The sequence below is a fragment of the Oncorhynchus mykiss genome, chromosome 26, assembly GCF_057628025.1.
Source record: "Oncorhynchus mykiss isolate SJ-2025 chromosome 26, ASM5762802v1, whole genome shotgun sequence".
Classification (NCBI taxonomy): Eukaryota; Metazoa; Chordata; class Actinopteri; order Salmoniformes; family Salmonidae; genus Oncorhynchus; species Oncorhynchus mykiss.
In genome coordinates this window covers 32,598,062-32,615,000 of record NC_143047.1, presented here as the reverse complement: position 1 = coordinate 32,615,000, position 16,939 = coordinate 32,598,062, and the positions used below count along the sequence as shown (strand labels likewise).

The window sequence follows — 16,939 nt, the reverse complement described above, 5'->3', positions numbered from 1 at the left end:
GTGGAAAATAAGTATTTGGTCAATAACAAAAGGTTATCTCAATACTTTGTTATATACCATTTGTTGGTCAAACGTTTTCTGTAATTCTTCACAAGGTTTTCACACACTGTTGCTAGTATTTTGGCCCATTCCTCCATGCAGATCTCCTCTAGGGCAGTGATGTTTTGGGGCTGTTGCTGGGCAACACGGACTTTCAACTCCCTCCAAAGATTTTATATGGGGTTGAGATCTGGAGACTGGCTAGGCCACTCCAGGACCTTGAAATGCTTCTTACGAAGTCACTCCTCCATTGCCCGGGCGGTGTGTTTGGGATCATTGTCATGCTGAAAGACCCAGCCACGTTTCATCTTCAATGCCCTTGCTGATGGAAGGAGGTTTTCACTCAAAATCTCACGATACATGGCCCCATTCATTCTTTCCTTTACACGGATCAGTCGTCCTGGTCCCTTTGCAGAAAAACAGCCCCAAAGCATGATGTTTCCACCCCCATGCTTCACAGTAGGTATGGTGTTCTTTGGATGCAACTCAGCATTCTTTGTCCTCCAAACACGACGAGTTGAGTTTTTACCAAAAAGTTATATTTTGGTTTCATCTGACCATATGACATTCTCCCAATCTTCTTCTGGATCATCAAAATGCTCTCTAGCAAACTTCAGACGGGCCTGGACATGTACTGGCTTAAGCAGGGGGACACGTCTGGCACTGCAGGATTTGAGTCCCTGGCGGCGTACTGTGTTACTGATGGTAGGCTTTGTTACTTTGGTCCCAGCTCTCTGCAGGTCATTCACTAGGTCCCCCCGTGTGGTTCTGGGATTTTTGCTCACCGTTCTTGTGATAATTTTGACCCCACGGGGTGAGATCTTGCGTGGAGCCCCAGATCGAGGGAGATTATCAGTGGTCTTGTATGTCTTCCATTTCCTAACAATTGCTCCCACAGTTGATTTCTTCAAACCAAGCTGCTTACCTATTGCGGATTCAGTCTTCCCAGCCTAGTGCAGGTCTACAATTTTGTTTCTGGTGTCCTTTGACAGCTCTTTGGTCTTGGCCATAGTGGAGTTTGGAGTGTGACTGTTTGATAAAAAAGCCAGACTACAGTTTGCAGCTGCCCTTGGGGACAAAAGATTGTACTTTTTGGAGAAATGTCCTCTGGTCTGATGAAACAAAAATAGAACTGTTTGACCATAATGACCATCATTATGTTTGGAGGAAAAAGTGGGAGGCTTGCAAGCCGAAAAACAACATCCCAACCGTGAAGCACGGGGGTGGCAGCATCATGTTGTGGGGGTGCTTTGTTGCACGAGGAACTGGTGCACTTCACAAACTAGATGGCATCATGAAGGAGGATAATTATGTGGATATATTGAAGCAACATCTCAAGACATCAGTCAGGAAGTTAAAGCTTGGTCACAAATTGATCTTCCAAATGGACAGTGACCCCACACACACACACTGCATCAGACATACATATACATACAGCTGCACACAAATCACACAAACACACACACACACACACACACACACACACACACTGCCTCAGACATACAGACATACAGCTGAGGTGGGAGACTCTGTCCATAGGACAACAATCAGTCGTATATTGCACAAATCTGGCCTTTATGGAAGAGTGGCAAGAAGAAAGCCATTTCTTAAAGATATCCATAAAAAGTGTCGTTTAAAGTTTGCCACAAGCCACCTGGGAGACACACCAAACATGTGGAAGAAGGTGCTCTGGTCAGATGAAACCAACATTGAACTTTTTGTCAAGAATGCAAAACGTTATGTTTGGCGTAAAAGCAACACAGCTCATCACCCTGAACACACCATCCCCACTGTCAAACATGGTGGTGGCAGCATCATGGTTTGGGCCTGCTTTTCTTCAGCAGGGACAGGGAAGATGGTTAAAATTGATGGGAAGATGGATGGAGCCAAATACAGGACCATTCTGGAAGAAAACCTGATGGAGTCTGCAAAAGACCTGAGACTGGGACGGAGATTTGTCTTCCAACAAGACAATGATCCAAAACATAAAGCAAAATCTACAATGGAATGGTTCAAAAATAAACATATCCAGGTGTTAGAATGGCCAAGTCAAAGTCCAGACCTGAATCCAATCGAGAATCTGTGGAAAGAACTGAAAACTGCTGTTCACAAATGCTCTCCATCCAACCTCACTGAGCTCGAGCTGTTTTGCAAGCAGGAATGGGAAAAAAATTCAGTCTCTCAATGTGCAAAACTGATAGAGACATACCCCAAGCGACTTACAGCTGTAATCGCAGCAAAAGGTGGCGCTACAAAGTATTAACTTAAGGGGGCTGAATAATTTTGCACGCCCAATTTTTCCGTTTTTGATTTGTTAAAAAAGTTTGAAATATCCAATAAATGTCGTTCCACTTCATGATTGTGTCCCACTTGTTGTTGATTCTTCACAAAGAAATACAGTTTTATATCTTTGTTTGAAGCCTGAAATGTGGCAAAAGGTCGCAAAGTTCAAGGGGGCCGAATACTTTCGCAAGGCACTGTACATATACATACAGCTACACACACAATCTCTCCGTCTCAGGCACACACGCACAAACTGAACTAGCAACGTCAGCCTTAGCCTTGTTCCGATATTCCTCCCACATGCATAGTAATATCCTGTATCCGCCCCTTTCCTCTCTCTAACCCCCAGACATCCCAGCGGTGCTAGCGGAGTCTGCCGTGTTTACTCCGGAGGACGGGAGTGGAGGAGGAGGGTTTGTGGTCCACTGGCTCAACAACAAGGACCTGTCCTTCACCACCTCCATGGACCTGTTCATGCTGCAGCTCCGCAAGCTCTCAGAACAGCAGCTGGACCAAGCCACCGACGACGCCCTCGACCAGAACGGTTCCCCCATTAAGTTTGACTTTGGTACGCTCTGTTTCAGAAACCCTCAGATCTACATGCTGTTGTTGTGAGAGATATATATATATATATATATATAAACTCGTTCTGAGTAGCTGACCCAGTACAAAACCGTTGTAGAGCCGTGAAATACATCTGGGTAATATCAGTCTGTTCCAAGGTATTCTATACACATTGACATATCATACTCTGTCCGTGTCTAACTCCCACCCTCCCTCTCTCTCTACAGACCTAGATGAGATGTCAGAGAAGGGTTCATCAGAGCATGAGGAGGGTGAGGGTGGTGAGGGCAGCACCAAGGCGTCGTCCCCAGGCTCCAGTAGCTCAGTGCCCCTGCCCTCCATGTTGCTGGAGAGGAAGATGGAGGCGTTAACTCTGGAGTGGAATAAGAGTCCTGACATGCTGTTTACCATCCACCCCACCGACGGGTCCTTCCTGGTCTGGCACGTCAAATACCTGGACGAGTACATCCAGGGGATCTTCAGACAGGTGCAGGTAAGAGGAGACTGCACATGCAGCAACACACACACGCACGGACATGAAGTAACACACATATTGTACATGGACACACAAGAGGAAGCAGAATTCTGCTCCACTCTGATTATTCTCTCTCTCCCCTCCCTCTCTCCATCCCTTTTTCTCCAGGTGTCGTTCTCGTCCCGTATCCCGGTGGCGTTCCCTACAGGCGACGCCAACTCCCTGAGTAAGAACATTCTGATGTACGCCTGCTCCTTCTCCAACGTGGATAGCTCCAACGCCGGGGGAGAGCAGGGGAGGAGGGCCCGCCGTCTGCCCCGTTCTGCCTCTGCTGGGCTGGGTTCCTCAGCCCTCAGCCTCTCTCTGGGCCAAGCTCCAGGCATCGGCCCTGCTGTCATGATGGTGTCCAAACATGTGGACGGGTCTCTCAATCAGGTGAGAGGGAGAGGCAGACTGTGGCTGTGTCCCAAACCCACCTATTCCCTATGTAGTGCACTAATTTTGACCAGGGCTCATAAGAGTATTAAGGTCCTTACATTCATGCTTAAAAGACAAACTACAACCATATAAAGTACAAAACCAAAAATCCCTCTAATAATGTTATACTGTATGATAAATAATGTATAGACATTTTGTGACTCAGAGTTTTCCTTTCAATCCGTTTCCCTCTCTAGTGGGCGGTGACGTTCGCTGAGCGCTCGGCGTTCTCCAACGTTCTAACTGTGTCTCATACGTTCCGTTACTGCGGTCACCGGTTCCACCTCAACGACCAGGCGTGTCACACCGTCCTCCCCCTACTGCTGACCTCCTCCCACCACAACGCTCTCCTCACCCCCCCCTCCGCCCCCGGCAGCATCGACCTCGACCAGCCACCCACACACACACCTCCCCCCAGAGGACGGCGCAGGTAGGGAGGGAGGAAGGGAGTGTGTGTGTGTGTGTCATAGGAGGAAGCAACGAGGACCCTCTAGGACCTCAATGTCTAGAAAGTGTGTGTGTGTTTACAAAATGTTCACGTGAGTGTGTATCAGAAATACGTGTGTGTGCATGCCTGCAAGCGTGTGTGTGTAATATAATCTCTGTCTTTGACAATTTGTTGTGTGTGTGTGTGTGTGTGTGTGTGTGACATATACATTTTTTAGACAAACTCATTATCCAGAGAGACTTATAGTAGTGAATGCATACTTTTTCGTACTGGTCGCCCATAGGAATTGAACCCACAACCCTGGTGTTGTAAGCGCCATGCTCTGCCAACTGAGCCACACACTGTGACAAACTCAAACTGTGTGTGTGATCCCCCAGGAAGCAGCTGCGTAACGCGGCCACCAGGACGTTCCATGACCCGAACGCCATCTACAGTGAGCTGATTCTGTGGAGGGTGGACCACATAGGACCCCTGTCCTGCACTGGAGGAGTGTCAGAGCTGGCCCGAATCAATTCCCTGCACACGTCAGCCTTCTCCAATGTAGCATGGCTGCCTACCCTTGTACCCAGCTCTGTGCTAGGTTAGCACACACACACACACACACACACACACACACACACACACACACACACACACACACACACACACACACACACACTGCAATACAGAACCCATTTGTAGAGTGCTCTGAAGCGTATTGTTGGAGGATGTACAGTGGGGAGAACAAGTATTTGATACACTGCCGATTTTGCAGGTTTTCCTACTTACAAAGCATGTAGAGGTCTGTAATTTTTATCATAGGTACACTTCAACTGTGAGAGACGGAATCTAAAACAAATATTAATATTAAGAAAATCACTTTGTATGATTTTTAAGTAATTCATTTGCATGTTATTGCATGACATAAGTATTTGATACATCAGAAAAGCAGAACTTAATATTTGGTATAGAAACGTTTGTTAGTCATTTCAGAGATCATACGTTTCCTGTAGTTCTTGACCTGGTTTGCACACACTGCAGCAGGGATTTTGGCCCACTCCTCCATACAGACCTTCTCCAGATCCTTCAGGTTTTGTGGCTGTCGCTGGGCAATACGGACTTTCAGCTCCCTCCAAAGATTTTCTATTGGGTTCAGGTCTGGAGACTGGCTAGGCCACTAGGACCTTGAGATGCTTCTTTCGGAGCCACTCCATAGTTGCCCTGGCTGTGTGTTTTGGGTCGTTGTCATGCTGGAAGACCCAACCACGTCCCATCTTCAATGCTCTTACTGAGGGAAGGAGGTTGTTGACCAAGATCTCGCGATACATGGCCCCATCCATTCTCCCCTCAATACGGTGCAGTCATCCTGTCCCCTTTGCAGAAAAGCCTCCCCAAAGAATGATGTTTCCACCTCCATGCTTCACGGTTGGGATGGTGTTCTTGGGGTATAGTCATCCTTCTTCTTCCTCCAAACACGGCGAGTGGAGTTTAGACCAAAAAGCTCTATTTTTATTTTCAGACCACATGACCTTCTCCCATTCCTCCTCTGGATCATCCAGATGGTCATTGGCAAACTTCAGACGGGACATGTGCTGGCCTGAGCAGGGGGACCTTGCGTGCGCTGCAGGATTTTAATCCATGACTGCGTAGTGTGTTACTAATGGTTTTCTTTGAGACTGTGGTCCCAGCTCTCTTCGGGTCATTGACCAGGTCCTGCCGTGTAGTTCTGGGCTGATCCCTCACCTTCCTCATGATCATTGATGCCCCACGAGGTGAGATCTTGCATGGAGCCCCAGACCGAGGGTGATTGACCGTCATCTTGAACTTCTTCCATTTTCTAATAATTGCGCCAACAGTTGTTGCCTTCTCACCAAGCTGCTTGCCTGTTGTCCTGGAGCCCATCCCAGCCTTGTGCAGGTCTACAATTTGAACCCTGATGTCCTTACACAGCTCTCTGGTCTTGGCCATTGTGGAGAGGTTGGAGTCTGTTTGATTGAGTGTGTGGACAGGTGTCTTTTATACAGGTAACGAGTTCAAACAGGTGCAGTTAATACAGGTAATGAGTGGAGAACAGGAGGGCGTCTTAAAGAAAAACTAACAGGTCTGTGAGAGCTGGAATTCTTACTGGTTGGTAGGTGATCAAATACTTATGTCATGCAATAAAATGCACATTAATTACTTAAAAATCATACAATGTGATTTTCTTAATATTTGTTTTAGATTCCGTCTCTCACAGTTGAAGTGTACCTATGATAAAAATTACAGACCTCTACATGCTTTGTAAGGAAACACTGCTGATTTTGTTGCAATTTTATTGGGCGTTTCTACTAACTACATGCAGAACCTTACTCATAGTGCCCACATTTAAAACAGCATCTCTCTCCCCTCTATCTCCAGGTACATACTGTAACAGTTCCAGTGCGTGCTTCGTAGCGTCAGATGGTAAGAACTTGCGTCTCTACCAGGCTGTGGTGGACGCCAGGAAACTACTGGACGAACTGTCAGACCCTGAGACCTCAGTAAGTAAACACAGAGACACACACAGACACGTACAGATGTCCTCAGTCAGATTAACAGTGAAATCCTGAGACCTCAGTAAGTAAACACAGAGACACACACACACAGACATGTACAGATGTCCTCAGTCAGATTAACAGTGAAATCCTGAGACCTCAGTAAGTAAACACAGAGACAGACACACATAGACAGATGTCCTCAGTCAGATTAACAGTGAAATCCTGAGACCTCAGTAAGTAAACACAGAGACACACACACACAGACACGTACAGATGTCCTCAGTCAGATTAACAGTGAAATCCTGAGACCTCAGTAAGTAAACACAGAGACACACACACACAGACACGTACAGGTGTCCTCAGTCAGATTAACAGTGAAATCCTGAGACCTCAGTAAGTAAACACAGATGTCCTCAGTCATATTAACAGTGAAATCCTGAGACTGAAGGGGACTGGAACTTTAAAGCTTCAAGATAGCTGGTTAAAGACTCTTAACCTCCCTCCCTCCCTCCCTCCCTCCCTCCCTCCCTCCCTCCCTCCCTCCCTCCCTCCCTCCCTCCCTCCTCCTCCTCTTCTCTCCTCCCTCTTCTCCCCCCCTCTCCTCCTCCTCCCCCCCCTCTATCTCCCCCCTCTATCTCCCCCCTCCCTCACCCCCTCTCGCTCTCTCTCTCTCTGTCTCTAACTGTGTCTCTCTCTCTTTCTCTGTGTGTGTGTCTCTCTCTCTGTCTCTCTCCATAGAAACTAGTAGGAGAGGTATTTAACATAGTGAGCCAGCAGTCGACAGCCAGACCAGGCTGCATCATAGAACTAGATGTCATCACTAACCAGGTAAGAAATACCTATCTGACTGTCTCGTTACCTAAGCAGTAAGGCAAATCAAATGTTATTTGTCACATGTGCCGAATACAACAGGTGTAGACCATACCGTGAAATGCTTACTTACAGGCCCTTAACCACACCTGTCTCTTTATCTAAGCAGTAAGTCAAGAGATCATGCTATATCATTAATCTAGTCACAGGTGCACAGCGGAAGTATTTTACCTAACATATATATGGTAGCTTATCAAAATGTGATTTGTTTTTCAATTGTTTGTGTGTCTTTGTAATCTGAGGGAAATATGTCCATCTCTCTCCTTCTCCCCCCCCTCTGACCCTCTATCTCTCTCAATTCAATTCAAATCAAATGGTTTTATTGGCATGGGAAACATATGTTAACATTGAAAAAGCAAGTGAAGTAGATAATATACAAAAGTGAAATAAACAATAAAAATGAACAGTAAACATTACACTCACAGAAGTTCCCTCTCCCTCTCTCTCTCTCTAGTGTGGATCTACCACCCAGCTCCTTCATGTTTTCCAGGAGGACTTTATTTTGGGATATACACCTCAGGAGGACCCAGAGCTCTACACTACATCCTACCCTTCTCTCGAGGGTACGGGAGGTTGAAGGGAGGGAGAGAGAGAAAGGCAGGGAGGGAGGGAGAATTGAGGGTGTGAAAGGATGGACAGGCGAATGGATGGATTTATGAATTGGTTAATGTATGAATGACATGATTAGCCTCAGGAGAACCCAGAGCTCTACACACTGACCTTCCTTCAACTCAGGATGGATGGATGAGTGGATGGATGGATGGATGGATGAGTGGATGGATGGATGGATGAGTGGATGGATGGATGGATGGATGAGTGGATGGATGGATGGATGAGTGGATGGATGGATGGATGGATGAGTGGATGGATGGATGGATGAGTGGATGGATGGATGGATGAGTGGATGGATGGATGGATGGATGAGTGGATGGATGAGTGGATGGATGAGTGGATGGATGAGTGGATGGATGAGTGGATGGATGAGTGGATGGATGAGTGGATGGATGGATGGATGAGTGGATGGATGGATGGATGGATGAGTGGATGGATGAGTGGATGGATGGATGGATGAGTGGATGGATGGATGGATGGATGGATGAGTGGATGGATGGATGGATGGATGGATGAGTGGATGGATGAGTGGATGGATTGATGAATGAGTGGATGGATTGATGAATGAGTGGATGGATGGATGAATGAGTGGATGACTGAACTGAAGAACGTGTAAAAAGTTGTGTTTCTCCTCTCCAGAGTACCACCCTACTCCGTTCTCTGAGAAGTTCTTCCTGGTTGTCATAGAGAAGGACCTGAACATGAACTCTGTGCTGCAGATGTGGCACCTGCACCTCCAGTCCGTACAGGCTTGTGTGGGTGAGTACCTAACCACAACCTAGCCTAACCACAACCGAACCTAGGCCTATGTGGGTGAGTACCTAACCACAACCCAACCTAACCACAACCTAACCTAGGCCTGTGTGGGTGAGTACCTAACCACAACCCATCCTAACCTAGGCCTGTGTGGGTGCTATAATACAGTACAGTATAATACAGTATAATAGAGTACAGTAGACCCCAGTATAATAGAGTACAGTAGACCCCAGTATAATTGAGTACAGTAGACCCCAGTATAATAGAGTACAGTAGACCCAGGTATAATAGAGTACAGTAGACCCCAGTATAATAGAGTACAGTAGACTCAGGTATAATAGAGTACAGCAGACCCAGGTATAATAGAGTACAGTAGACCCAGGTATAATAGAGTACGGTAGACCCCGGTATAATAGAGTACGGTAGACCCCGGTATAATAGAGTACGGTAGACCCCGGTATAATAGAGTACGGTAGACCCCGGTATAATAGAGTACGGTAGACCCGGTATAATAGAGTACGGTAGACCCGGTATAATAGAGTACGGTAGACCCGGTATAATAGAGTACAGTAGACCCCGGTATAATAGAGTACGGTAGACCCGGTATAATAGAGTACGGTAGACCCGGTATAATAGAGTACGGTAGACCCGGTATAATAGAGTACGGTAGACCCGGTATAATAGAGTACGGTAGACCCCGGTATAATAGAGTACGGTAGACCCGGTATAATAGAGTACGGTAGACCCCGGTATAATAGAGTACGGTGGACCCCGGTATAATAGAGTGCGGCGGGCCCCGGTGTAATAGAGTGCGGCGGGCCCCGGTGTAATAGAGTGCGGCGGGCCCCGGTGTAATAGAGTGCGGCGGGCCCCGGTGTAATAGAGTGCGGCGGGCCCCGGTGTAATAGAGTGCGGCGGGCCCCGGTGTAATAGAGTGCGGCGGGCCCCGGTGTAACGGAGTAGTGCGGCGGGCCCCGGTATAACGGAGTAGTGCGGCGGGCCCCGGTGTAACGGAGTAGTGCGGCGGGCCCCGGTGTAACGGAGTAGTGCGGCGGGCCCCGGTGTAACGGAGTAGTGCGGCGGGCCCCGGTGTAACGGAGTAGTGCGGCGGGCCCCGGTGTAACGGAGTAGTGCGGCGGGCCCCGGTGTAACGGAGTAGTGCGGCGGGCCCCGGTGTAACGGAGTAGTGCGGCGGGCCCCGGTGTAACGGAGTAGTGCGGCGGGCCCCGGTGTAACGGAGTAGTGCGGCGGGCCCCGGTGTAACGGAGTAGTGCGGCGGGCCCCGGTGTAACGGAGTAGTGCGGCGGGCCCCGGTGTAACGGAGTAGTGCGGCGGGCCCCGGTGTAACGGAGTAGTGCGGCGGGCCCCGGTGTAACGGAGTAGTGCGGCGGGCCCCGGTGTAACGGAGTAGTGCGGCGGGCCCCGGTGTAACGGAGTAGTACAGCGCATTGAGGCCTGTGTAGTTTGTATATTGATTGTGTTGAAGATAACGTTTTTTCTCGATTTGTTTAGATAAGTTTGTTTAGATAATATTGTGAACAATAAAGTTTTTCCTCTGTTGTTGAGATGACTATATGAACAATAAAGTTTTCTCTCTGTCTCTCTTTCTCTCTCTGTGTGTTCAGATGATCCGGTCCCAGAGCGGTCTTACCAGTCTCAGCTGACGATCCCGTTCCAACAGAGTACAGCTGACACGTCCCCCTCCCCTCTCTCTCGCTCAGCCTCCACAGCCAACCTGCAGTCAGCCAGCAAACTGATCCTCAGCTCCAAGCTGGTCTGCAGCCACCGCCTGGACCTGCCTGTTGGAGTGGAGGTGACCAGAGCTACGCCCTCCGCAGGTACGGGTGGATATACACACACACACACACACACATACATATATATATATATACATATACCCTCCACAGGTACGGGTGTATATACACACACACATATATACATACATATACCCTCCACAGGTACGGGTGTATACATATATATACATACATATACCCTCCGCAGGTAGGGGTGGATATACACACACACACACACATATATACATACATATACCCTCCACAGGTACGGGTGGATACACACACACACACACACACACACACACACACATATATATATATATATATATATATATATATATATATATATATATATATATTACATACATACATATACCCTCCACAGGTACGGGTGTATATACACACACACATATATATATATACATACATATACCCTCCACAGGTACGGGTGTATATACACACACACATATATATACATACATATACCCTCCACAGGTACGGGTGGATATACACACACACACACACACACACACACACACACACACACATATATATATATATACATACATATACCCTCCACAGGTACGGGTGTATATACACACACACATATATATACATATACCCTCCGCAGGTACGGGTGTATATACACACACACATATATATACATATACCCTCCGCAGGTACGGGTGGATATACACACACACACACACACACACACACACACACACACACATATATATATATATACATACATATACCCTCCACAGGTACGGGTGTATATACACACACACATATATATACATATACCCTCCGCAGGTACGGGTGGATATACACACACACACACACACATATATACATATACCCTCCACGGGTACGGGTGGATATACATACATACATACATATATACATACCCTCCACAGGTAGACTAATAACTTTACTTTGACATATTTGTAAAAACAGTCTAAATGTAATATATTCCAAAGTAAAAGTTTTAAAACCAACAGCACATCATAGATATATGAAACATCTCACAAGCCAGGGACTGGATCCTAACTATTTATTATGCCATTGTCCTCCATGTCTCTGTCTTCAAGTCATCTGAGTTAGTCTGATTCAGTTATTCTATACTGTCTCTCTCCCTCTCTCTCCAGGTCACCTGAGTTCGTCGTCCATCTACCCTGTGTGTCTGGCCCCCTACCTGATCGTCACCACCTGCTCTGACTCCCGCGTCCGTTTCTGGCGCTGCTCTGTGGAGGGGGGAGAGACAGCCCTGGGGTGTGAGGAGGGGGAGAACAGGATCTATCACTGGGAGCCTTGGGCTCTACTCAACGAGGAGGAGGATAACAACAGCGCTGTGTGTGTCCCGGGACGTCCTGTAGCCGTGTCCTGTTCCTACACTGGACGACTGGCTGTCTCCTTCAAACAGCCCCGGCCTGGACACATCTCGGGACAGGTAGGACAGGACTTTTACTGTACGCTCCACTTAAGTTAATGACTCATTGGATTAGTGCATATTCTGTTTACGTACAGTGTAGTTCACCTGTCCGAATTCAAGCACATTGTTTTTAATTTCTGGCCCTGAGGAATGTAAAAAAAATACAGTATAATCTTTATCAGTCATTTTGTAGAAGGTTTTACCTGAAGTGGTTGTGTTTCTGTCTCTAGATGTGGTTTTGGATGAGAACATCTGATGACTAAAATGTACAATACTTCATTTTCCCTCAGACATTTAGTCTTTTTGCATTTAACCTGACGGTTTAATGAAGTGTGTACCTTCCTCCTTCCCTCCCTCTCTCCAGGGCCATGGTCCAGCAGGGGACTTCTCCATGCACGTGTCCATCTTTGAGTGTGAGTCTACGGGGGGGTCTGAGTGGGTGTTGGAGCAGACTCTCCATCTGGATGACTTCACTAGGCCCTCCTCTACCCTGGACCCCGGAGTCAGTGTAGACTCCAACCTCTTTGTGTACAGCAGGTACTGGTGGGGTGTGTGTGAGTGTGTGCCTGTAAGTGTGTGCATGTCTCTAAAATGACTAACCCCCTCTCTCTCTTTCTGTAGGTCTGACCTGTACATGAGTCGCGACCACCACTCTCCCAACATCAAACACTATGTCCACCTGGACTGGCTGTCCAAAGAGGACGGGTCTCATATCCTCACGGTGGGGGTGGGATCCAATATCCTCATGTACGGTCGCATCTCGGGCGTTGTCAACGAACAGACCTCAAGCAAGGATGGGGTGGCGATCATCACCCTACCTCTAGGGGGCAGCATCAAACAGGTACACGCTCACACACACACACACACACCCCAAAGTCAGGATCAAACTGGTACTTCCGTAACCTACACTACCTTGTATTCTTCACACATTTATTCTACTGTGTATTGCTGGTACATCTGCTGTTTGTTAGCATGTGGTTCTGTCTGTATGTGTTGTGTATGCTGCTAAATGACTTGCCTCTTTGAGGACAATCAACTTTTCAAGCCTGCGTCCCAAATGGTTTCCTGGCTAGTCAGACTCCTTGCTTCAGGCCAAACGCCACGCCCACGGACGTTAGAGTCTGGGTCCCTCCCTGACCCTTCACCGAATGGGGCAGTGATTGGTCCAGAAACCCATTGGTATTCCGCCAGTGTGTAAAGCAGTGGTTTGAAAATGTGTCATTGGCTTTGATACTCTGATTGGTTAGCCCCTCGTGCCCATCCTCACAACAAACAACTTCAATGTTGTCAGTCTGACTAAAGTATTGCATGTAGTGAACGAGAATTTAGGGTGAGACTACTCTCTGGCTACCCAAATGGCACCCTATTCCCTAATTGGTGCACTACTTTTGACCAGAGCCTAATGACTACACTATAAAGCGTCTGGATAATAAACATTATTATTATTATAATAATAATCCTTATTATTACCCCCTGCATCCCTAATCTAATGTGAAACAGGGTATCCGTTCACGCTGGATCCTGCTGCGCACTGTGGACCTGCTCTCCTCTGTAGACGGCACCCCCTCCCTGCCCGTGTCCCTGTCCTGGGTGAGGGACGGCATCCTGGTGGTTGGTATGGACTGTGAGATGCACGTGTACGCCCAGTGGCGCCAGGACCGCAAGCCCGGCGAGGCCGAGGGGGACAGCCTCTCCTCTGAAGATAACATCGCCGGGGGGGTTGGAGGGGGCGGAGGGCAGATGGCCACCAATGCAACCACGGGGGGATCCTCGTTGGCGTTCAAGGGGCGCCCCCGGTCCAAGAGTGTGTTTGAGGGCAACGTGGCAATCGACGAGGCTCTCCAGGCGCCGGCAGGGCTGCAGGAGGGGGGTCTGTTCGAGGCAGCCCACTCCCTGTCCCCCACCCTGCCTCAGTACCATCCAACACAGCTGCTGGAGCTCATGGACCTGGGGAAGGTCCGCCGTGCCAAGGTGGGTCTGTCTGTCTGGGTGGATGGGTGTCTGTCTGGGTGGATAGGTGTCTGTCTGGGTGGATGGGTGTCTGTCTGTCTGGGTGGATGGGTGTCTGTCTGTCTGGGTGGGTGGATGGGTGTCTGTCTGGATGAGTGTCTGTCTGTCTGGGTGGATGGGTGTCTGTCTGGGTGGGTGGATGGGTGTCTGTCTGGGTGGGTGGATGGGTGTCTGTCTGGGTGGATGGGTGTCTGTCTGGGTGGATGGGTGTCTGTCTGGGTGGATGGATGGGTGTCTGTCTGTCTGGGTGGATGGGTGTCTGGATGGATGGGTGTCTGTCTGGGTGGATGGATGGGTGTCTGTCTGGGTGGATGGATGGGTGTCTGTCTGGGTGGATGGATGGGTGTCTGTCTGGGTGGGTGGATAGATGGATGGGTGTCTGTCTGGGTGGATGGATGGGTGTCTGTCTGGGTGGATGGATGGGTGTCTGTCTGGGTGGATGGGTGTCTGGCTGGGTGTGTTGGGTGTCTGGCTGGGTGGATGGGTGTCTGGCTGGGTGTGTTGGTGGAATGATGAATAGATGGCTGGTTGGCTGTCTGTCTGTGTGGGTGGATGGGTGTCTGGCTGGGTGTGTTGGTGGATGGATGAATAGATAGCTGGTTGGCTGTCTGTCTGGGTGGATGAATGTCTGGTTAGCTGTCTGTCTGTCTGGTGGGTCTGGGTGGATGGGTGAGGTGGATGAATGTCTGGATGGCTGTCTGTCTGATTGGTTGGTGGGCTGGCTGGTTGGCTTCTTGCATGGCTGGCTGTCTGTTTGTCCATCTGCCTGTCCACTTTATAAATGTTTGCAACCAAGATACATTTATTTAAGTGACCAGACAACTTCTTGAGTAGTCATAGAATGTCATGATGATGATGACAACAACATGACTACTGTAATTATGATGACAATGATGATGGCGAGGATGCCGTCAATGACTATATTAATGTCTCTGCCACGGATGAGGAAGATGGTTATTCTTCTTCTTCAGGCCATCCTGTCCCACCTGGTGAAATGTATCGCTGGGGAGGTTGCTGTGGTGAGGGACGTGGAGGCAGGTGAGGGTGGAACCAGACGCCACCTGTCCCGGACAATCAGTGTGAGCGGCAGTACGGCTAAAGACACCATCGTGGCCGGCCGCGACGGGGGACGAGATTACACAGAAATCAACTCCATACCCCCTCTACCCCTCTACGCTCTGCTCTCTGCTGACCTGGACACCTCCTATAAGGGAGGAGAGGAGGGGGCGAAGGGAGGCAAGGTGTCCGAGGTAGAGGGGGCGAGGAAGACAGGAGGAGATCAGTACACAGACCTGTTCCAGGTAAGAGGATTCAGGTTTTAGCTGGATGTTTCAGTGACACATACAGATGTTTCATTTTTCATAGAATCATACTTCCTAAGTGTGTAGATGCTCAACTAATTCTTCAATTTCATTCTGTTGGTTTATTTTCTATCGTATAATGTTGATATTCTGTCTGTTACCTAAAGACAAGATATGCAGTAAATGTTTGTTGGAACCATGTGACCCCTCCATGTGTTAACCTTTGGGTCCAGATGTAATCTTGTTCTCTGTTATACCCAAATCAATAATCAATCAATCATCTAGTGATTGTATGTCTCCCTCCCTCAGTTGCAGGCGGTGACGACGGATGACTTTGTGAGCTTCGCTACAGAGAAAGTAGAGAAGAAGTCTAGATTCATCAACCTGTCTCAGTACGGACCCACCTACTTCGGACCAGAACACGCACAGGTAAACAACAACAACAACATTTATTTACTTACCAGCTTGTGGATGGTTTAGATGTTATTGTCTGGTTAAATTGTTTGTCAAGCAAATGTATCGCCTCTGTGATTAATACAGTAATTCTCTCTCTCTCTCTCTCTCTCTCTCTCTCTCTCTCTCTCTCTCTCTCTCTCTCTCTCTCTCTCTCTCTCTCTCTCTCTCTCTCTCTCTCTCTCTCTCTCTCTCTCTCTCTCTCTCTCTCTCTCTCTCTCTCTCTCTCTCTCTCTCTCTCTCCTTCCCTCTCTCTCTCTCCTCCTCTCCCTCCTCGCTCTCTCCCTCCCTCCATCCTTCTCTCCCTCCCTCCATCCTTCCTTCCCTCTCTCTCTCTCCTCCCTCCCTCCTCCCTCCCTCTCTCCCTTCTCTCTCCCTCCCTCTCTCCCTCCTTCCCTCTCTCTCTCCCTCCTCCCTCCCTCCCTCCCTCCAGGTGTTATCTAGTCAGCTGATGCATTCCAGTCTTCCAGGTCTGACCAGGTTGGAACAGATGTTTCTGGTGGCTCTAGCTGATACTGTAGCTACCACCAGTTCAGAGGTCAGCAGCTCCACTGACAAACAGTACACAGGTCAGTCTCAGAGAGAGGGAGGGAGGGAGGGAGGGAGGGAGGGTGTCTGTGACTTGGGTCATGTTTTACCTGACCATGGTCTATTAGGCAAAACAAATGGAAATATAATGTAATTAGTCTAGTCAGAGTTGTTCCCTGATTACGTGTTCTTAATGGTTGATATAAACACACACTGACAGTTATCTTTGTCATTTCACCTCCAGTATCAGTCTGTTATAGATGTTATTTAGTCTTTAAGGGGGAAGTGAGAAAGAGACCTTAGCAGGTTGTTCCTCTGTAAAGTAAGCAGAGGGAGAGAAAGAAGGAGAGGGAGAGATTGAGAGGGGAAAGGGCGGGAGAGGGAGCGAAGGTTAAACGGT

The 16,939-nt window shown here is 48.4% G+C and overlaps 1 protein-coding gene across 6 annotated transcripts in view; it reads left to right on the top strand.

Moving 5' to 3' along the window:
• The window catches only part of LOC110515873 (dmX-like protein 2), a 108,032-nt gene that overhangs the window by 27,200 nt on the left and 63,893 nt on the right, over positions 1–16,939 (top strand). For all 6 annotated transcript variants that reach the window (XM_090222734.1, XM_090222731.1, XM_090222733.1 and 3 more), the window contains exons 10-26: positions 2,672–2,890; positions 3,114–3,379; positions 3,530–3,796; positions 4,036–4,268; positions 4,664–4,866; positions 6,663–6,784; positions 7,520–7,609; positions 8,106–8,214; positions 8,903–9,022; positions 10,645–10,857; positions 11,964–12,265; positions 12,612–12,784; positions 12,869–13,088; positions 13,748–14,218; positions 15,229–15,558; positions 15,868–15,987; positions 16,445–16,580. In XM_090222734.1, coding sequence (XP_090078860.1) covers positions 2,672–2,890; positions 3,114–3,379; positions 3,530–3,796; positions 4,036–4,268; positions 4,664–4,866; positions 6,663–6,784; positions 7,520–7,609; positions 8,106–8,214; positions 8,903–9,022; positions 10,645–10,857; positions 11,964–12,265; positions 12,612–12,784; positions 12,869–13,088; positions 13,748–14,218; positions 15,229–15,558; positions 15,868–15,987; positions 16,445–16,580 — 3,594 coding nt within the window. The remainder of the gene's footprint in view (positions 1–2,671; positions 2,891–3,113; positions 3,380–3,529; positions 3,797–4,035; positions 4,269–4,663; positions 4,867–6,662; positions 6,785–7,519; positions 7,610–8,105; positions 8,215–8,902; positions 9,023–10,644; positions 10,858–11,963; positions 12,266–12,611; positions 12,785–12,868; positions 13,089–13,747; positions 14,219–15,228; positions 15,559–15,867; positions 15,988–16,444; positions 16,581–16,939) is intronic.